This window comes from Sturnus vulgaris, chromosome 9 (genome assembly GCF_052056855.1).
Source record: "Sturnus vulgaris isolate bStuVul1 chromosome 9, bStuVul1.hap1, whole genome shotgun sequence".
Taxonomy (NCBI): Eukaryota; Metazoa; Chordata; class Aves; order Passeriformes; family Sturnidae; genus Sturnus; species Sturnus vulgaris.
Window position 1 is genome coordinate 28,404,085 of NC_142251.1, and position 20,941 is coordinate 28,425,025.

General features: G+C 49.7%; 2 protein-coding genes across 5 annotated transcripts in view; one reads left to right on the forward strand and one right to left on the reverse strand.

Moving 5' to 3' along the window:
- Positions 1-18,472, forward strand: SCYL3 (SCY1 like pseudokinase 3). 3 transcript variants are annotated; one of them, XM_088170290.1, is made up of 14 exons: positions 1-150; positions 6,332-6,606; positions 7,386-7,571; positions 8,232-8,345; positions 8,934-8,990; positions 9,648-9,750; positions 10,282-10,393; positions 10,752-10,829; positions 12,214-12,353; positions 12,641-12,828; positions 13,176-13,347; positions 15,153-15,284; positions 15,859-16,592; positions 17,757-18,472. In XM_088170290.1, exons 1-14 carry the CDS (start codon positions 90-92, stop codon positions 17,817-17,819), a joined length of 2,415 nt encoding a protein of 804 aa, XP_088026416.1. In that variant the 5' UTR covers positions 1-89; the 3' UTR covers positions 17,820-18,472. The 3 variants fall into 3 exon arrangements, with proteins under 3 accessions (XP_088026416.1, XP_014730285.2, XP_088026417.1); XM_014874799.2 differs by lacking the exon at positions 1-150 and adding an exon at positions 2,975-3,076; XM_088170291.1 differs by lacking the exon at positions 1-150 and adding an exon at positions 3,323-3,710.
- Positions 7,462-20,941, reverse strand: part of FIRRM (FIGNL1 interacting regulator of recombination and mitosis) — a 27,064-nt gene continuing 13,584 nt past the window's right edge. The window contains exons 21-25 of one of the 2 annotated variants that reach the window (XM_088170287.1): positions 20,618-20,722; positions 20,235-20,315; positions 19,398-19,511; positions 18,938-19,119; positions 7,462-7,600 (exon numbers count right to left, since the gene is read on the reverse strand). In XM_088170287.1, coding sequence (XP_088026413.1) covers positions 7,594-7,600; positions 18,938-19,119; positions 19,398-19,511; positions 20,235-20,315; positions 20,618-20,722 — 489 coding nt within the window. In that variant the 3' untranslated portion in view covers positions 7,462-7,593. Of the gene's footprint in view, positions 7,601-18,316; positions 19,120-19,397; positions 19,512-20,234; positions 20,316-20,617; positions 20,723-20,941 lie in introns of those variants that run through there. The other variant, XM_088170288.1, reaches the window with a different exon arrangement.

The window sequence follows — 20,941 nt, forward strand, 5'->3', positions numbered from 1 at the left end:
GGAGCAATTCATGTCACCCTTGAAGCTCTTGTGATCTGCTCATTTTTTTTTTTCAGGTTAAGGTTTTGGGGTTTTCCAAAAGAGCTCTGATGTGGCAAGAGAAGCAAGGTGTTCAAGCTGCAGACAGAGGAGGACTGCACTCCCCTGCAGGTATTTCATAGTCACAAGGTGGTATTTGCAGCCACTTGATCTGGACACCCACTTGAATAAAAACACGGACTTTTCCAGAGCTGGAAAAAATATCCTGGGGTCCCTGCCCCCTAAAAAAAAAAAAAAAAGAAACCCACTTCTGTTTATTAAGAAATTGAGAAATATCACTGGAAACAAAAAGCTGCTGTGCTGTAGTTGTTAATTCCCATGGCCATGCAGGAGTGGGAGGTCACTGGAGAGGCATCAGCTGGGAGCACCACTGCAGCCTTGTTTGTTCCCTGTGCCTTTCCCAAAGGCCCCTGGCCTGCGAGAGCTGAGCTGAGGAACATCCCTGCACTCCTGAGAGCCTGCCCCAGTGTGCTGGACAGACTGGAGCTGTGGCTGCCCCATCCCTGGGGTGTTCAAGGCCAGGCTGGATGGGGGCTGGGGGGAAGGTGACCCTGCCCAGGGCTGAAATGAGATGAGCTTTAAGGTCCCTTCCAACCCAAACCATTCTGGGATTCTAAGGCAATGCTCCCCAGCTGTCCCTTTAGACCTTACATGCTCTACTCCACTGAAGTGATTTTTGCTCCATCCCCCTCGACAGTCACCAGCTGTCTGTCTGTCCTCTATGCCAATCTTTTCTTGCCCAACTGACTTAAAGAACCAGTTCCAATCCTAATGAGGCATTTGCTAGGAGCTCTGTAATCCTCCTGGTTCTAGCTTTTCCCTCTGCCCTTGGAAGACAAGGAGAGGGGTTCACACCTCCCTAATCAGGTTCTGGGTTGTTCTCTGGAGGAGCCCACGTTGGCTTTTGAAAGGCAAAGGGTGAAGTTTGGGGGCAGAAGCCCAGCTGGGGTTTTTGTGCAGCACCTGGTGACAGGGCCCTGAGCAGGACACACCCCTCAGTGCCACTTCAGCCTGTGTGGAACAATGGAATCACTCAGGAAAAGGAGGTAAAGGGAAGGAATGCTGCTCCACAGAGAGAGCCCAGCAAAGGAAACACCAGAAATGGTGCAGAACAGCCAAAGTTTGCTTTTTCTTCCTGACAGCCACATGAATCACACCAAAGCCTGAAGCTGGAGCCAAGGGTAGAAATCTGTTGCTGCTTATTAAGTTTTTATCTTTACCTCCAGTTATTCACATCTTCTGACCTTCTGCCTTTGCCCTGCCACACACACAGGACATACAAACCCACACTTGGCCCCTTGAATAAACTGATGACTAATGTTCAGAGTTCCCCTTAGTTTGCATTTTGGTGCCAGGATATTTATGATGTCTGTCCCATTTGGGCCAAAGACTCTGGATCTTTCCTGCCTTTCACAGATAGAAGTGGTGTACCTGAACTTTATTTAGTTTCTGTTCCTGTGTGCATTATACTACCCTGTATTGTGGGATGTACTACATATGTCATACTATCTGTGACCCATTTTACTTTCCTGCACCTTGCTCCTCCCATCATGTTTCTTTGTTTAAAAAGCCCCAGATCATCCAGCATATCCTGCCAGAGGAGCAGACTCCTCCTAGCATGGGGATGTTAACCCTGATGTGCCACCTTACAGCCCTCCCCATGCACACTCACAGGAGAAATCCTCTCTCCTCGCTTGCCTGAACAGTTGGTGAGGCTCAACTGAGCAGAGTTTAGGTGTGGATCTGAGACTGGAATCCCTTTTGCTATGCAGGGAGCAGAGCTTTAGATGTGCTGAAGGAGATTCTGGCATTGATGAGGCACTGTCCGGCAGACCTGTGTCTGTCGAAGCACTGGAAGGCTTCCCCAGAAATGGAAGAGGCAAAGCTAAAGAACACACCATACACAGTTCGTGCTGGATTTGACAGCACCAAACTCAGCGCACGTTGTGGAGCTGAGTTACTACAGAAAGCCAAGGCGCTCGCACAGCTCAGACCACCTGTGTTAAACACCCTGCCCTGGCCATTAAACCGCGTCTAGACGAGGCCACGGGGCTGGGCTGTGCTGCCGTTCAGAGTGACTGAGCAAACCACATCCTCACGGGCTGGCGCTGCAGGAAGCTGGAATAACACGGGCGATATGAGCACAGCGTGTGAAAAGCCCAGACCTCCCACCGCTCTGGAGCCGTTCCTTTCAACCTTCGCTCCGCCGTCCAAAACACTCACATTTGGAGTGAGTGCAATCTCTCCCCGGAGTCGCTTTAGGCCGCAGCACGGAGAGCAATTAGTTTTAATGGCATTAAATGGATCCCCTCACGCAGGACTGTCAGACCACCTGCCTCGCTCTGAGGCTGCAGGCAGGCCTGAGCAGGGTACGGGGAGGACAAGGATGTTTAAACACGCCTTTTAAAAAGGACTCTGTGGGGCACAGCGTGTCCAAAGAACGGCAACAAGGCTCGTGAACGACAGAACATCCCGTGAGCAGCGGCTGCGGAGCTGGGGGTGATGAGCCTGGAGAAGGCTCCGGGCAGGAGGCTGCAGCCAGGTGGGGTCGGTCTCTTCTGCGGCGCCTGCAGTGACAGAACAAGAAGAAATGGCCCAGCTCAGACAGGGGAGATGCACATTAGATATCAGGAAAAAAAAGAAAAAATAAAAAGAAGATCACTGTCAGGGTGGTCAGGCACTGGAACAGGTGTTGGAGTCACCATCCCGGAGGTGTTCGCAGGCGCTGGGTGATGAGGATTAGCGGTTCCAGTGGCACCGCTGCCCGGGATGATCTCGGAGGTTCCTTCCAGCCCCGCCTGACCCTGAGGGGGCCGGGCGGGTCCGCCCCCAGCCAAAATGGCGGCGGGCGCCGGGCGGCTGAGGGCGCTGCGGCCGCCGGGCGGCAGGGGGCGCGCGAGGCGGGCGGCGCTGCCGGGCCGGCCGGGCGGAAGGACAGACGGACAGACGGACGGACGGACGGACGGACGGACGGACGGACGGACGGAGCGGCCGGCGGGGCCCAGCGGCACCGGCACCCCCGGCCCGGCGGGGACAGGTGAACGGGAAGGGGACCGAGCGTTCTGTCGGGGCCGCCGTGGGATCGGACGGGCGGGCCGGGTTCTGGCAGCCCCGCTGGGGACGCGGTGCCGCTGCCGCCCCCCGGCCGGGTGTGACCCGCGGGCTGCAGCTCCCGGGCAGAGCTCCCGAGGGGCGGCTCTGGCTCTGCTGCTCCCGGGGAGCCCGAGTGTTAAACCCGCGCTCTGCCCCGTGCCCAGGCTCGGAGCGGCCTTGTGGAGTGCGGAGGAAGCGCGCTGCCTTCCCCCGGAGGCTGCGGGTCGCGCACCTGCCCGAGCAGGGTCTGCCTGTGCAGGGTCTGCCTGTGCAGGGTCTGACTGTGGAGGGTCTGCCCGAGCAGGGTCTGACTGTGCAGGGTTTGACTGTGCAGGGTCTGCCCGAGCAGGGTCTGACTGTGCAGGGTCTGACTGTGCAGGGTCTGACTGTGCAGGGTCTGCCCGAGCAGGGTCTGACTGTGCAGGGTGCCGGGCGGGCATTTGGAGGTGTCACGGTGGGAAACCTCTGCCTTTGCGCCGGGAGCGCTTCCAGGAGGCTCTGCTGGCGGGCAGGGCGCCTGGAAAGCCGGGAATTGCCTCTGTCTGAGCTGTGGAGCGCCAGGGCTCGGTGTGTTCCAGGTGAATACCCTGTGTGCGGCCGTCAGGCACTCCGCGAGGAAGCTACGTGGAAATTCCACGTCTTTTTGGTAGCAAATCCACATTGTCCTTAGCTACCGATCCCTCTGGCTTTCCCTGCCGGGCTCCTCTCTATCCCTGGGTGGTGTGTGTGTGTGTTACGTCTGACGTTCATGTTTACGATGAGTTGAAAATAAGATACAAAAGGGTTAATGCTCTTAACTCACAGTTGCGTGAGTAATGGTTTGTTTTGGCTCTGGAGAGTCACACCTGGGCATAGATCTTTGCAGATGCTTTTGCCAGCTGGAATTTCAATAGCCATAAAAAAATGTGGAAAGCTCGGGGTGCCAGGCTGCTCCGTGTTTGATCCTGAAGAGTTGCTGGGCACCTCCTGAGAGGAGGCTCCCTGGAGAGGAGAGGTGTGTCTCAGGTGGATCACAGCCGTGAGGATGACTCTGGTGTTGCAATATTCGGCGTGAGAAGGACGTGGAACTGTTGGAGCAAGTCCAGAGGAGGCCCTGAGGTTGATAAGGGGACTGGGGCATCTCCCCTGTGGCTGGTAGAGTTGGGGTTGTTCTGCCTGGAGAAGGTTGCATGGAGCAGCCTTCCAGTATCTGGAGGGGCTCCAGGGAAGCTGGAGAAGGGACTCTTCATCAGGAAATGTGACAGGGCAAGGGGACAATAGCTGCAAATTGAACCTGGGGAAAATTAGGTGAGGTGTGTGGAAGAAATTCTTCCCTGTGAGGGTGGGGAGGCCCTGGCCCAGGGTGCCCAGAGAAGCTGTGGCTGCCCCTGGAAGTGTCAAGGCCAGTTTGGACAGGGCTTGGAGCAGCCTGGGATAGTGGAAGCTGTCCCTGCCCGTGGCAGGGGAGTGGAATGAGATGAGCTTTTAAAGTCCCTTCCAGCCCAAACCATTCTATGATTCTGTTCCTGAGCTGTGTCTCTGAAGACAAATATGTCCATGTCTATTTGAAGGAACCTGAGACATCAGGTCAGCCCAGATACTGTCAGGTGTCCTGAGTGAGAAATCATGGAGGTAGAACAACTAAATGAGGCCCAGCTGTGAAGAGCAGAATGCAGAGAAATGCACTGGCTGTGCCCAGGAGCAGCAGCTGATGCCTGGTGAGGCAGGATAAGGTGAGGAGGGATAATCTGGGGCAGCCAGGGCAGAGCTCCCAGGTTCTGGCTGGAGAGGAGAATATTTTATCTGGGAGCAGCATGAATGCTTTTGTGCCAAGGAGTTCACAAAAAAAAAAAGTCCAGTTTAGAGACGTGTGCTGTTGTTGCATTGTGTTTCCTTTTCACCTGTCAGCCCCTCTGTGTAGTGCTGGGAAGCTGCAGTTTGGATTTCCATAACTTTCCCTTTATGTCTTAAAGGTCCCCTTTAAGGAATCAGTGCTGAAAAGGTGCAGATCCATGCCTGACACCAGAGGGTAGAGAATGAGGAAGCTGCAAGTTCTGTAGTTAATTCAGTTTAGATTTTAGGTGGATCAGGACACAGAAGCTCAACGAAAATCTCCTCTCCCCCCATTTCATGCTGTAGGGGTTGTTGTACCCTCTGGAGGGTTAGAGGAGTCAGGAAACTGTAACAGACCAGCTCTCCTTCCAAAGGCCCTGAGCACTCCTGACCTCGGGGCTTGTGGAGACCTAACTGGAGGCACAGGTGAGGGCCCAGAGCATCAGCTTTGGTGGAAGAGCTCTGCTGGGGAGCTGGGAGACTCCTGTGTTGTTGCCTTCCTGAAGCCTCAGGTCATGGCTGGAAACAGCCACACTAAAGGAATTCTCCAGTTGCAAACAAAATAAAAATCCTGGGGGTAGGCAATTTCCCCCCACTTTTCCTGAAAACAGAGAGTTTGCTCTCTCTCTCTGATTCCTGATGAAGGTTTGCTGACTTCTGTGTGCAGACAGGTTCAGGTCTTGCCCGGGGCCCGTGATCACAAGATTGACGACAGAGCCTGTGCTGGGTCAGTGTTTTATAAAAGAGCCTCTGCAATCAGTGTGTTTGTTTTACCGGTTTTGTGTGTGAGGAAACGGCACAGAAATCTGTGTCAGCCTCTTCCTGACGGGCTGTGGGAGGAAGGAAGGGTTGGCAGGCAGAAGGAATATTTGTCATATGGAGAGAAGGCAATCAAGAGGGAAAACATGCTGCTGGAGGAGGGTACCTGGCTACAGGTAACCTCCTGAAATCCATCCTGTAATCCTTCCTCCTTCACTGAAATCTACTCTGGCTTGGGGAATTGAGGAGTGGTGTTTTAAAGAAGGCCAGAGGCTCCCTGTGGAGTGGCAGTCACACTTCCTAACTGCTGACTGTGCTTAGTGTCAGTCAGACCCTTGGGGTGGGTGTCTGTGTGCCTGGGGGTGCTGCTGGATCCTGCTTTGGGTGGCTCTCAGCTTGGCAGCCGGGTCAGGGATCACCTGTGGGTGCTGCACTGGCTCAGAGCTGGTGCTGATGCTGACACCGGTGCCAGTGCCGTCCAAGACCCACTGTGAGAGCTGCTGATCCAAACCCTTTTGTGGACACTGGGTTTCCTTACAAAGTAAACTTTGGGGATTTTATTCTTATCCTGTAACTCAAAGAGAGGATACTGACAGGAGATCCTTCATGGCTGTTTTGTGCTTTGCAGAAAATGCTCTGAATGTGAACTGGACAGCGCCCGCTGGAACTAAATCTGTCCAAAAAAAATCCTCCTTCAGCCAGAGCCTGTTTGTGGTGGGGAGGGGACTTCTGCGAGGGATGGGCTCGGAGAACAGTGCTTTGAAGAGCTACACTCTGGAGGAGCCGCCCTTCACGCTGCCCACCGGCCACACCCTCTACCCGGCCGTGCTCCAGGATGGCAAACTCGCCTCCGTGTTCGTGTACAAGCGGGAGAACGAGGAGAAGGTCAATAAAGCTGCCAAGGTACTGCGCTGTGCCTGCCACACCCTCCACAGCTGTCCCTCCTTTTGGGAATCAGTTAACAGGGGCCAAATCCTTGGCAGTAAGGGCAGGAGGAAAGGTGAAAGCCAGCCTGGCCATGGGGCAGAAGGAGGTTGGTGGCTGCAGAGTTCATTGCGTGCTGCAGTGCCTGCCTGCCTTTGCAAGGTGCTGCCTCCTCCTGCAAATGCAAGTCAGGGTTTTTCTTGGGTGAATCCCACCCAAAATGCCGTATTTATTATGAGTAAGACTTTTATTCTTTGTAAGATTTTCTCCATCCAGTGCCAGCAAGGAGCTTACAGGACAGATGGAGAGACAAGAACATGTAGTGAAAGAGCAAGGGGAAATGGTATCAGACTCAGAGAGAGTAGGTTTAGATTGGATATTGGGAAGAAATTCTTTTCTGTGAGGGTGGCGAGGCCCCACACTGGGTGCTCAGAGAAGCTGTGGCTGCCCCTGGATCCTTCAAAGTGTCAAGGCCAGGCTGGGCAGGGCTTGGAGCAACCTGGTCCAGTGGAAGATGTCCCTGTCCATGGGAGGGGGATGGAACAAGATGGTCTTTAAGGTCCTTCCAACCCAGACTGTTCTATGATTCTGTTTCAATGTATTATAAAAAGTTGTGCAGAGTGAGGAAGATTGCTGGATGAGGAGCAGGGATGGGCTATCTGAATTCCATGAGAAAACATGGCTAAGGGGGCAGGAGTAAGCTCTGCTCTGGAGGAGATGCCTCAGAGGAGGTCTAACAGACGTTTTGTTTCTGGAAGCACCTGAAAACCTTGCGCCACCCTTGCCTTCTGCGCTTCCTGTCCTGCACTGTGGAAGCAAACGGGATCCACCTGGTTACAGAGCGGGTGAAGCCTTTGGAGATCGTCCTGGAGACACTCTCTGCTGCAGAAATCTGTGCAGGGATCTACGATGTGTTGCTGGCACTCATCTTCCTCCATGACAGGGTAGGTAGCCCTGGCAGCATCATCAGGCTCTGGTGGGAGATGGAGGAAATGTGAGAGGAGAGCGTTGTACCTGGGCTTGTGTGGGTGACTCACTTCACTGCTGGTTCCTCCCAAAAAGACAGACACCTGCCCCACAGTGCTTGTAGGCTAAAACTGCTAAACTTGGCTGCTTTGGAGGAGGAAGGGTAAGTGAAAATGTTGTGGAGATGAGGGAACAAGCAGTTCACAGTTCATGGATCTGCTTGTAGTATTTCTTGCTTTAGAGAAATGGGATTGCTTGGCCTTGGTGTTTGTTTACAGCTGGTGCCCCATGCCAGAGATTGGTGTCACTGCTGCCCTGTCGGGCACTGTGTGTTTGCCCAGGACTGCAGGTAAATCCCAGCTCAGACTGTAGCTCTGGGGTTTTGTGTTCACAGCTGGAGAACTTTCCTGGATTTACAGTTGCATTGCAGGGCCTGTGACAATTAGGGCTTTGTCTGCTTTAAAACTCTGGCCCTCCTGCCTGGCACCTGCTGGTCACCTACAAAATCCCAGAAGAACTGTATGCTTTTTTGGCAGCTTTCCCTCAGCCCCCTGCAGCACCTAATTAGTGCTGATTAAGATTTTACATCTTCATGTATCCCCCAGGTCAGTTAACCTTTTTTTGTTTCTATGTTTTAGGGAAACTTAACGCATAACAACGTCTGTTTGTCATCCGTGTTTGTGAGTGAGGATGGGCACTGGAAGCTGGGAGGAATGGAAACAGTCTGTAAATTCAGTGAAGCCACCCCAGAGGTAAGAGCCAAGCCAAGTGCCCCCTGGATGCCCAGGGGAGGATTCCTGGCCTATGCAATCTGGCCATCTATGGATGTGAAGGCCCAAGGCCTTCCACTTAGCTGGATTTGCTATTAAATGTGTTGGCTCACCTCCAGCTCTGTTCTGAATCTTTGCTCTAAGGACCATAACTATAAACTAGAATGTCCACACAAATTAATTTTCCATTAGCCAAAATGCAGCTACTTTTCTAAGGGACACTGCTGGCTGGAGAGTGAGAAATTTTTGCCCTTCTGGACTGCTATAAAAATTTTAAAAGAGCAGGAAGATTCAGGTCAAAACGAGTAATTAAGGAGAATAATTTAAATGTCTCCTTAGCTTGTGCTGGTGGCATTTTCACTGCTTGGTAGCAGAAAGAACAATTCAAGAAAAAACAATTGTTTTGATGTCTGCTGCCTGCTGTGCAGAGTCACTGCAGCAGCAGGCACAGCCTGCCCTGGGTGCCAGCAGAAGGGACAGGGCACAGCCCTGGCCCATGGGCACAGCCTGCTCTGCTGCCTGGCACTGAGGGGACATGGAGGCAGCTCATGGCCCCTCTTGTCCTTGCAGTTCCTCTGCCACGTGAAGTCGGTGCGAGACCAGTCGTGCATCCCCTGCGAGGAGATGGTGAGTGACAGCTCAGGGAGCTTCCTGCTGGCAGCCAAGAAAAACGGGATGGGCAGGAAATATTTTTGCATTCATGTTCTATTTCTTCGTGCCTAAATGGCATAGAAGTGGCTCTTGGATAATATCTGTTCCTTTTGTCCCTCGTCTGTCCCATCCCTGGTTTGGGAATGGTGTTGGGCACAGGTAATGCCAATTTTCAAATGCTTTGTGTTGCTTCTAAATGACCAAAGTTTTGCAATAATCACAGAGTATTTGCTGAGATGACCCAGATCACTGTGGTCCCATGGTTGTGTAACTCACCACAGCCTTTTCCCTACCTGTTATTCACTTCCTAGCTGTTGAGAATCCTTGGAGCTACTTGTGCTGAAGGAGCTCTCTAATTACTGCCTGTTTCCATAGAAATGCTGAAAGCTGTTGACTGCCTGCATTCACTGGGGAGTTGTTCCATCATCATGGAGTTTCTCCTTTGGGATATAAATTCCCCAGTGGAGGTTTTTTTAGCATAATACTCTACTTGTAGGGTACACAGTGGAGCTTTGGTGCTATAAAAAGAACTGGAGAGTGTATATGCTGGGGAGTGGGAATAAAGACTTATGGAAAACACCACATGTTTCATAAGCTCCTGCTTTGCTGTTTTTTGTTTTGTTTTGTTTTCAGTCTGCAGACTTCAAAATCCTGCCCAGCAGCTGCGGGCATGCGAGGGACGCCTACGCATTTGGGACAACAGTTGAGAATCTCCTGACAGTTCTCAATGATCAGGGTGAGAATGACACTGGTTTGTTTTGCTGGTGACAGGCCCTGTGGTTCATTCCTCACGTGGCTGAACATTTCACCTTTTGCTGCAGCTGGCAGGAGTGCTGTGGGCTCAGTGGCCAGTGTTGTTCCTTGTCTGCAGACCTTGGCTTGTCCTGTGTTCCCCTTTTCCTGTGGGGATGTGGGCAGATGTGACTGGAGGTCACCAGCCCGTGTGACACGAGCACTCCCAAACCTGCTGTGGTCCTACCAAGGGTTGTGGATGTGGCACATGGGTCTTGAGTGCCACAGCTGAGCAGGGGCTGCCACTTCCAGCAGAGAGGCAGCAGGAAGTTTCCTGGGAGAACAGTAGCACTCCTTGGAGGCCCAGTAGCCAGGCAGGTTAGGAAGAGAAATGGAAATGCTGTTTTCCCCTTCCTTTTGCACTTCTGCTATCAATTAGAGCTAAAAGTAAGGTTTTTTCGGGGGTGGAGGACGCCTGAACATACCTCGTTCAGTGTGGAGAGAGAAATCTAACTGTAGGTGCTCTGGATTTCAGTTTCAGCAGATATTCTCTCCAGCTTTCAGCAAACCTTGCACTGTACACTGCTGAACCCAGACCCAAAGTGTCGCCCACCACTGTCCAGCTTACTGTCTCACGAGTTCTTCAGGTGAGGACAGGATTATCAGGCCTCTCTTGGTCTTGATACTGCTTATTTCTGTCTTGCAAAGCATCAGTTTTGTGAAGGTGGGATGGGTGTGCAGACTTAATCCCTGCCTCTTGCAGGGATCTTTGACAAAGAGGCTCCTTAAATTAAGGAGGAGTTACCAGCCCTCCCAAAGAGGTGCTGAGCAGCTGCCTTCAGGTGTCACCTCCCTGCTGGCACTCTTGACCCACCAGCATTTGACTTGGGTCCCTCTGTCTCGTTCTCTCTGCTAAAGGAATGGTGGGGGCTTGCAGTCTCTTCACCGTGGGTGGTTTAAGCATCAATAAGGATTGCACTTGACAGCTTTTGGTTTTGTGCTTAGGAATGATTTTCTGGAAGTTGTGAATTTTCTGAAGACCTTAACACTAAAGTCTGAGGAGGAGAAAACGGAATTTTTCAAGTAAGTGAAGGAACTGTAATGTGGAAGTTTCTTATTTCAGAATGATAAAGTATTCTGCAAATGGATTGTGGGAGGCCTGGGGAAGGCTCCTGGCCAGAAGTATTTCCTCAGGTGGCAGATTTGGTGGCTTTGGCAGAACACTGTTCATTCTGTAACACTTTGGGTACCCCAGCCAAAGTTAGAGTCCTATCAAAGAGGAAACTCTTCACCTCGTTTCCCAATTCCTTGTGACTGGTTTGGTGTTTGGGAGGAGCAATCCCTGCTGGGCTCTTCATCATCCTGATGCTCCCCAGCCTCCAGAGTGATGCAGCTGCTGATGAGAGAGTTTGCAATAAGACTTGTTGGGTGAATTAATCACGTGGTGTCAAGAGTAAAGCTGCTGCCTGTAATGGATGTCTTGGCTGCAGTAGTGGAACATCTTGCAGAAAATCCCACTGTTGTGGTCCCCAAGAATTTTCCTGTCAAGGAATCTTCTGTATAATCATGGTATTATCTAGGTCAGAAAAGGGGAGAAACTTTATTTTTCCTTTTTCATATAAGAGAGCCTTGGTGTTCTCACAGAGCTGTTTTCCTGCCTATTTTATACATCAGTTATTTTTCATTAGTTTGAGGCATAAGTGGAGAATGGGGATCATTAGCAGGAACATTCAGAGTGGTTCTCACTATCTCTGTGTCAGCAGTGTTTACTGAGGGAAGAGAAGAACACTTTGCTTAAAGATAGGGGAATGCCTTTTATCAGGCAGAGGGGTTTTCACAGCATGTGCACCCTTCTCTTGGTCTCCTCCAAGCACAGAGAAAAAGCAGTAACTGATAATTAATATTTTAAAAAGGAACATCTGACTGACAAGAGCAGTTGCACAAAATTACACTCTGATAAACCCAATCAGTACTCTGATGGCCTCATTAGATGGAAGTGGTTTCGAAATGGGATTCCCTTTGTGGAAGGGAAACTTCCCTTGTGTGGTAAGTAGAACAGCCTTTTCCAAAGCAGCAGGAAAATCCTTGCAATGGACGAGGGTGACCAGAGTGAGAGGAAAACTCTGCTGCAGTTTTGTCTGTGGCTTTTCATGGGAGATGCCAGCTCTGAGGCAGTTTGATGCCCCAGCAGCTTCCTGTGCCAGCTGGGTGTGCTTGTGCCAGCCCATGATCCGGGTATGGGGTTTTACAGGATGTGGTTGTGGCTCCTGGTTTGTGCTGTCTTTGCCTCGGGCAGCAGGAGCAGAGGCTCCTCTCTATGGATCAGAGTGCAGATAGAGGGAGAGGCTGCAGTGGGACACTGACTCTGGAAGAGTCAGACACAAAAAGGGGAAAATGATACTAAGGGAAACAGGCATAAATGCATGGAAGGCTGCCTTGATACTAATTGCTGTCTCCTGGAATGCAGATTCCTGCTGGACAGGGTGGCTGGCTTGTCAGAGGAGCTGATAGCATCACGCCTGGTGCCTCTCCTACTCAATCAGCTCGTGTTTGCAGAACCTGTAGCTGTCAAGAGTTTTCTTCCTCATCTGCTGGGCCCAAAGAAAGGTGACCTTTAAATACTTCCTCATCACAATTATTCCTGACAAGTTTGGAATGAACTCAGAGCCGTTGTTTCATTGAGTCAAGGGAATAGTGGTGTTTCCCTAAGCAGAACAAATGCTCTAACAGACAGAACTGGAAAGGACAGTTAACTGTGCTTCCTCCTTTGCACTGCTCTGCTGCTGCTGGGGGGAGAATCAGGAATGATCCTGGTGTCACCACTCAGTAGCTTCTGGGTTTGCTGTCTCTTGTGGGTGAAGCAGCCTTTTCCCATCCTCACCTCTGTTCCCTAGAGCAAAGTGGGGAGAGCCAGACCAGCTGCCTGCTGTCTCCAGCCCTGTTCCAGTCCCATGTGATCCCCGTGCTGCTGAAGCTGTTTGAGGTGCACGAGGAGCACGTGAGGATGGTGCTGCTGTCTCACATCCACGCCTACGCGGAGCTGTTCTCCCGGGAGGAGCTCAAGAACATCATCCTGCCACAGGTGAAGGACAGCAGGACAGGGGCTTGTATGTCCTGGAATGGTGGGATTTCACACAATCACTGAATGGTTTGGGTTGGAAGAGACTTGAAGGACCATCTAATCAGGGACACCTTCCACTAGACCAGGTTGCTCAGAGCCCCATTCACCCACTGGGATCAGCCACCCTATTTAATTGGTAGCACAAAGTGCAAGGCTGATTTTATGCTGTGAAACAACACCCAGTCTCTACTGAGAGCTGTAGGGGATTAGAAGTGAGATGTGCTGCCAAAGTAACACTTGAAGAGAAGAGGAAAGCATGCAGAAGCAGAGTTTTGTGCTGTGCTGACACCAGTGTGTTGTGGGTGCAGGTGCTGCTGGGCCTGCGGGACACCAGTGACTCCATCGTGGCAATAACCCTGCACAGCCTGGCTGTCCTCGTCTCCCTGCTTGGGCCCGAGGTGGTTGTGGGTGGAGAAAGAACAAAGATCTTCAAAAGCTCTGCACCAAGTTTCATGAAAACTACTGATCTCTCCCCAGAAGGTAAAAGATACAGTCAGAGTGTTCTTGGGATGCTTGCCTGTTCTGTCCAAGCAGCTTAGACAGAATTCGTTGGATTATTAATCTGTTCCTGGTGACAGTTAATTGAAAAAAAAAGCTAATTTGCAGCCACACTTGGATTTTAAGTTAGGTGCTATTTGCAGATACAGAATTGATATTAGAAGAAGAGTTCTATAAAAGTTTGGGGAAAAGTGAAACCTCTTCTTCATTTGAGAGTCCCTGGAAGTAAAGGAGACTGCATGTGTGTGTGTCTTGTGTGGAAAAACTATATTGTCTTTCTAAAGGACTTTATATAGGCAGTTATTCAATATTCCCTCTGTCCTTCCTGTTCTTAAAAACAGTAAATCTCATGTTCTTCCCCCAATTTCTATTCATAGATTGGAAAAGGAATACGAACTTCCCTATTTTATCAGCTCTCTGGAGGCTTGCCAGCTAATGCAAGTGAAGACAGTAGCACCTGCTAGATAACTTGGAACCAAGTGTGCTAAGGGAAAGCTGCTCTGGATATTGAAACTAAGAATGTTTATAACAAGGGAAAAGTCAGCATCTGTGCAACTTTAGACATAGAGATACCAAATGAAATACACGACAGATCAGTTTAAGTGCTTGCTTCCTGTTTATGTGTGTACTGGCAGCTACCACCCTTCATTAAAATCTGTGGATGGCTCACTGCATTAGTTTCTTAGTTTTTTACATTATTTTGGTAGGCTGTAGTAAATAAACCACTTTAGATTGGAGGCTGAAACCAGGTTTATTTTTCAAAATATACTTAAAATTAGATATAATTTAACTATTGATAAACAACAAAAAACTCACCTTTGTCCTCAACAGTGAGTGACGATCTGCAAAAAGCAACACAAGAGGCTGAGCACATGAGGCTCAACAAGCTGTTTGCTCAAGCCCCTCAAAGGATGTGCCCTTTATGAAGGGTGCTGGGGGAGGGGGTGGGTTCTGGGTGTCCCTTGCAGTCCTTTCCCATGGGCCACATGTCACTGGTGGTCCCTAGCCTAGGCAGGCACAGCTGGCTGGGAACACACATGAGCCCTGTGGAGGGAAGTGCAGCACTGACCCAGTCTGTGCCATTTTGAAGTAGTGGCAACAGGGTCCCACACAGCTGAGGCTGGTGTTGGCAGATCATCTCCAGTACTGATCATACCCTGCAGCTCCCAAAAATGAACTGCAACCAGGTACTTGCCGAGCTGTCATCACTGGGCCATAGAAATACACCTGCCTTGAGCAGCTCCAAAGCATGGCCTTGACTGCCCACCACCCACCTCACCTCAGGCTGGGATATGAGGGCAGCTGGCAGTCAGCCTTCTCATTCCAGGAAGCTGCTGTGCCCATGCCCAGGCATGGAAAGGGATTTGTGTAGTGTCATGAGTTTGCTTCTGCTTGGAATTGTTGTGAGCGAGTGCAGTGCTTTTGTATAAGGCAGGTACCAGGGGATTTGTGATGCAGTTGGGATTTTGGATCCAGCCACGTGGCAAACAGCATTTTTAAAGCATCTGCTCTGATCCTAATCAGTTTATTCATTGTGTGTTTCTTGAAAGAACATGTCAGCAAAAGTTGACCATGTACAGTTGCCATAACTTTGTACTGGCAAGAGCTGCAGGCAGCAGGAACAGAGGAGTATTGTGTTATATATGGATCAGGAGGTGCAGCTGTTGGATTGCTGTGCCAAGCCTCAGTGTTGTTCAAAAAGAACATTCCAGTGCTGCAGGCAGTTCAGCTCAGACTGACAGTACATCTTGTGGATTTGAATCCTTTCTTTGCCTTTATCCTGGCAGGTTCCCCCAGTCACAACGTGAGCAATCAGAGAAACCAAACCTCTCGGCCCCTGAAGAGCAGTCCCAGCTCTGCAAATGTGCCTGGCAAGAAGCTTCCTGTGCAACAGGACAATCCCCTGCCTCCAAAGACAGGTAAAACATACCCTAGTGTTTCCTTTCAGGAATCAAGTGTTCACCAATGCAGTGGTGCTTGAAAAGATGTGCCTTTTCCCCCCATGTGCTGATCTGAAAGATTCAGTGCACCAAGGAAGGGGAGTGTGATCCTTAACATCCTAGGAAATAGCTCTTCGGGAAGCTGACATGCTTCATGACTGGGTGCCTGGACTCGAATTTGTTTTCTTATGGCAGATTCTGTGCTGTGCTTTCACCCCTCTCACAGCTCAGCAGATACTCTGGATTTACAGTAAGGTCAGCTCATTCTGACAGTCAAAGCTGATTCTGTTTCCTTCCAGGGCCTTTTCTCAGTCACCCCTTGCTTATCAGCAATCAGCTTGTATTGCCCCAGGGCTCAGAGGTGAATTCCCTCCTTTCCAAGCAGGAAGGTGTCCCTGCTTTCTAATCCAAGAGGAGCTTTCTTTCCAATCAGTTACTGGCTTGTTCCCAGGCCAGGTGGTGCCTGTCATGTCAAGAAGTTTTAGACACAACTCCATCTCTGCCTGCACTTGCTCTCTTTAAATGGGTATGTAACACCTTTTGTCTTCCACAGGTGAGCAAGGCACTCAGCCCCCCCTGAACGGAATTCCTGGAAGCATTAATACCCTGGGGAGCAACAGGAGCTCTAAGACTACCTCGGAAAAGCCAGCAGAGGAATGGCCAGACTGGAGTGAGCCAGAGGAGACGGACACTGAGAAAACTGTGAACATTCAAATTCAGCCCCGGGAGCTGCTGGGCAGCACAGGACCTTATTTTGCTGATCATGATGTAGAGGAGAAGCCTTGGGATGACTTTGAACCCAGGAGCCCCAGTCCTAAACTGTCCTCAGGAAACTGCCCCACTGTGACACAGGCTGATGCAGCTGAAAGGCCGAGGCCTGTGCCAGGTACCCATCAGCTGAGCAAAGAATCCAAAAGCCTCAGACTGAATCCACCCACAAAATCTTGCCATGGGAATAGCTGGAGCAATGACAAGTGGGACCATGAGGAACAGCTGGGAGAAACTGTGTTGCCAAAAACCTTTCAGGAAAGATTGAAGTCTTCATCAGAGTCTGGCCTGGGAGAAGAATTCACGATCAAAGTGAAGAAGAAACCTGTGCAAGACCCTGAGCTGGACTGGTTTGCTGACATGATCCCAGACATTAAACCTTCTTCCTCCCTCTTGATTTTACCTGAGGCAAGGACAGAAGCAGTTGTTCCCACTCACTTGGGTGGGGTATCCAGCAGAGAAGGTGCCTCCCAGCCTGTGCTGTTTTCATCCAAATTTGCAGCAGCTGATGTGGTTGAGGTAAGAGGCTCGAGGTGTAGGTGACTGCAGCCCTGAGAGGCTCCCCAGCACACAGAACCTTAGCAGGCACCAGCTACTGCAGCATACAGCAAAGAGAGCTCTGTTAGGAGACAGGGAATGGACTCCATTTGTACACTACTTGAAGTACTAAGGAGTTTTAGCTCCAGTTTTATTCTGTGCTGCTGTATCCTGGATACAGGAATCCTGTGATTTGTTAAGGAGGGTTTTGGTTTGTCAGACAGGTAAAACGAAGCTGGATCCTGGCTGCTGAACAGACATGGTCCCTTGCACAAAGAGAAGGGGCTTTCAGGCACAGAGAATGCTCAGGGCTGAAGTGTTCTTCTGACTCTTCTAGCAAAGCATAATAGCATTGTAAATTAAAGTCTAGGAAACATGAGCCTCTGCATTACAGAGTAAAGCTTTTTGGGTGTGTTGTTTTCATGAAAGAATAGATGAACCATTTCTCTATTTCAGAGACACAGGGGAAGGTTACAAAACTGGGGTTTCTTTAAGCAGATAAATCCCTGTAGCCCAGTCAGGGAGACTCCAAAGACCAGTGCTGTTCCCTAGGAGGGGAGGCAGCATTCCCACTTGAACATGTTATTCCTTTAGGGAATAGGTGTTGAAGTTGTTTTGCTCATTCAGCCTCAAGAGAGCTAACCCAGGAACAGCAGGGAGCATGGGGAGAGGAGCCTGAGCTGTAAACTGAAGTTGTTTATGACATTTGAAAGTGGCACAGTGTCCTGTGACTGTCATGACTCCCATCCCATTCTAGGGGGAGGCAGTCAGTGCTGTGTCAGTGGGAGGGGGAGATCAAACTTAGTGTTAGAATACAGCAAGAAAAAAGCTCTTTTGTGGGGGAAAGAAATCATCTAATGTATGGCAGCCTTTTTTAATGGAAAGTGGGTTTGAGACAAACAGTTAAAAAAAAAGTAAGACTCCTTGTTAAGTCTGCTTTTGTCTTTAAAGTGATTCCTCCTGTAGTTCAAAGTTCTTTAGGACCATAAGCTGCAAATGCTGGCACTTTATTTTTGGGCTTTTGGCCTCGTGGATGAATGCTCTGCTATCCCAAGCCACACAGGCTCCTGCCTGGCTCCTGGGGCTGTGCTAAACACATGACTATATTCCACATACCTTAATCATGATAATTTTATGTGATTCTAGGCTGAAGCTACAGGCTGGGGTGAAGAAGAGGAGCTGAACTGGGAAGATGATACAAACTGGTAACAGTTCTGAACGAGACCAAGGTGATTCATGGTGTGTTGGATCCTGTGACAGGAGTTGCTGCTTCCCCAGTACAATGGATAAAGTACCTCAGCACTGCTTTTGCCACAAGGCAGGCACTTGCTGCACAGCCACGAGTTCCCCTGGGGCCTGAGCTCTTGCCAGGGCTGCTCCTTCCCAGTGTGTGCCAAAAGCTGCAGGGGTGAGCCTGCACTCCAGCAATAGGCCCAGCTGTGGTGCTGCCACTGCTCCCGGCCACAGGCCAGTGTGATGGAGGTGATGGTGCTGACGTGCTACTGGAGGCCAAGAGTGGTGTAGGAGATTGATCCAGAACTCACCCCTGCCCTGAAAAACTGCTGACAATAAATGGAAGTCACACTGAGTTTAGTTAATGTGCCTTTTTCCTTTGGTTTTCTTTTTTTTTTCTTTCCCAGAAAAATAAAGCCCTTAGAAATGGCTCCTTTTAACTTTTCAGCTAAGAGATGATTTTAAGATGAATGTACAGTTTATTCAATTTATTTATTTCTGTTTGTATAGTTCTGTCAATGGATGGCACAAGAGGTGCTAGGAACCATAAAGTGAACTATCACAAACTGCTTAAACGTTGCTATTTCTGCTCTTAACTGTGACCAATAAAGATTATTTTTAAAGGATCACCCTAGTGTGGAGTGGAACCAGCAGCAGAGGTATGTTCAGAGAACAGCAGAGAGCCTTTAATTAGTTATTCCTGAGTATACTTTAAAATAAAGATAAAAACACTTACTGCCTGGGCACCTGCATGTGACAGGAACAAGGTCTTTTACAACAGATTGAAACCTCCCAGTATTCAGAATACAGCATCATGAAATGTTTATCTCCACACAGTAGAAGAACAAGCTCTAGACAAACCCACAGCTCTGATGTCCAGCAGTGTCCACTCCAGTCCATGAGGCTGTGCAGGAGAGGCTGGCACTGCACTTTTCAGTCCATTCTGGCACACAAACCAAGAGCCAGCAGTACTGCAGAGCACTGCCCCATGGCACAGCTTTTTCTTCTGCAGCACTCCTGGCACAAAGGCACCTCTTCCCTCCCACCAGGGAGCTGAGCTGGGTCATTGTCCCCAAGCCCTGTTGAGCACCTACCTCAGGTTGTCCCTGAGGGTGGCTATGGCTGTGTGCAGAGCCTCCAGCTTCACTGCAAGCCAGCCTGGGGGGGACCCTTTCTGGAGCAGCAGCTTCACAGCTTCCACTGCCCCCTCCATGGTGCCTACTGCCTCCTTGTACTGCTCCTCAGAGGGGGGGTGACAGACTCTTTTGGCCACAGGCTGCAGATTTAAGTAAACATGAAACATCAGTTTAATACTGTACTTGAGGGATCAGTCATCATCCAAATGCAAGAAACCCTTTAGGTGGAACAGAGCTGCCAGAGTCCCTTGTTCTGTGAGGGTTCTTGCTGCCTGGCAGGCACTACAGACCACTAGGATATCATACTAAGGGCCAGGAGTGCATGTGACCTTTTTTCTTAGCACATGGAGGGCGGCTCAGCCTTTTCAGAGACTCCCCAGAACTGACAGAAATGAGCAGTTTAAAGCAGCACACGTACCTCTCCTGTTGACTCCAATTTTCCATCCACTTTCAAAACCTTTGCACTCCAGGTAATCCTTTCTTGCTTCAGGCGTTCTGTTCGTGCTTCTCTTGTCTCTTCCACCTGCCTTGTCTAGGGAGAAAGTCCCAGGAGAGGTAACTAAACCCAGCATTACCAACCTTCATAGGCTCAATTTATAGGCCAGAACAAAAGGGAGAGAGGGAGGGATTTTAATGTGCAGTTCAAAGAATATTATTTCTCACACACTCTTGTGACCAAAGATTGAGGTTATCTACAACTTTGGGTTAGCATCACTAGCAGCTATCAGTTCTTTTGTAAATTATTTATTTGCCAAAAGCTGCTCAGCCAGAGAGCCCTGCCTCAGGTTACAGCTGCCCCCTCTTCCCCAGTTCAACTGTTCTGCAGCAACAGCCACCTGCTCCTCAGAGGATTTCTCCTGCTATGCAAAAGGCACTGAGATGTTTCATATATGTTCATTTAAATTTCAGAAACTGATCCAAGAGAAATGGGAATTGAAATCAAATTATCAAACCCTGTCTTCTTAATACGTAATTTCTTTCAAAAACAACAGTGCCATTTTGTAAGTATTTTTTGTTTAAGGATGATAAATGCTTTGCTTTTAAGTTGAAAGTACTGGAGGACCAGTGTGCATAGGAATGGCAGTTGCTAATTCTACTGACTAAAACAAGCAGAAAAGTTCAACCAGACAATTTATTGTAAAGTTATTTAATGGTCATGCAGACAGTGCAAGTGTAGATCCATACTGTGTATTGCTGATAGCAGGTGTACAGTATCACCTAAGATAGCAGCAAAATGGTTAAACAATATGCATACCTTAGCCAGAAAATTAACAACTTTGTTCTTAGCTTCTTCAGAATTAAGGCACCAAGGAACAACATCTTCATGTCTTGTTTCCTGTCAAAAATGTTAGTGGTTGTTCAGTACATTCATACTACCAAGGGAACAAAGTAGATGTTTTTATGACAGTCCCTGCCCTCTTGTAACCAATCTAAGTAACCAGTGCGTAAACTTTCTTCACTTCCAGCTCCTGAAATCTCTTCCAGCTGCACCAGCCCTCAGCACTTTTAATGTGCAATAGTTGTAACTCAGATCCAGACTGTGCAGTGAGGAGCAGCAAACATTTAAGACAGGAGAATCTGTGTACAGCAGAAGTTAAGAGAACCAAATGCCTGCACCCAGAGTTGTGCTCTGCTCACCTCTGCAAAATGTGTGAATGCTTCCAGTGCATGCTGGTGAATCAGCCAGGTCTGGTCAGCCAGCAGAGAGGCAAACAGACAGGACAGCTGGGGCACAACCTGCCTCTGCAACAGGAACAAATAGCCATCAGCTCCCAAGAGTTAGCTATGCATATCTCACCATCAGGATTTGTAATTAAAGACTCACTCTAAGACTGAGGGAGAGGTTTGGGAAATGTGAGAGTGCTACTGCCCTGTCTGGCTGAAGAACCACTGTGAGGGAGGTGACATTCTATTCTCACTTCTGGTTGCCTCTCACCAGTGAGAAAGGACTGGCATCTGAAC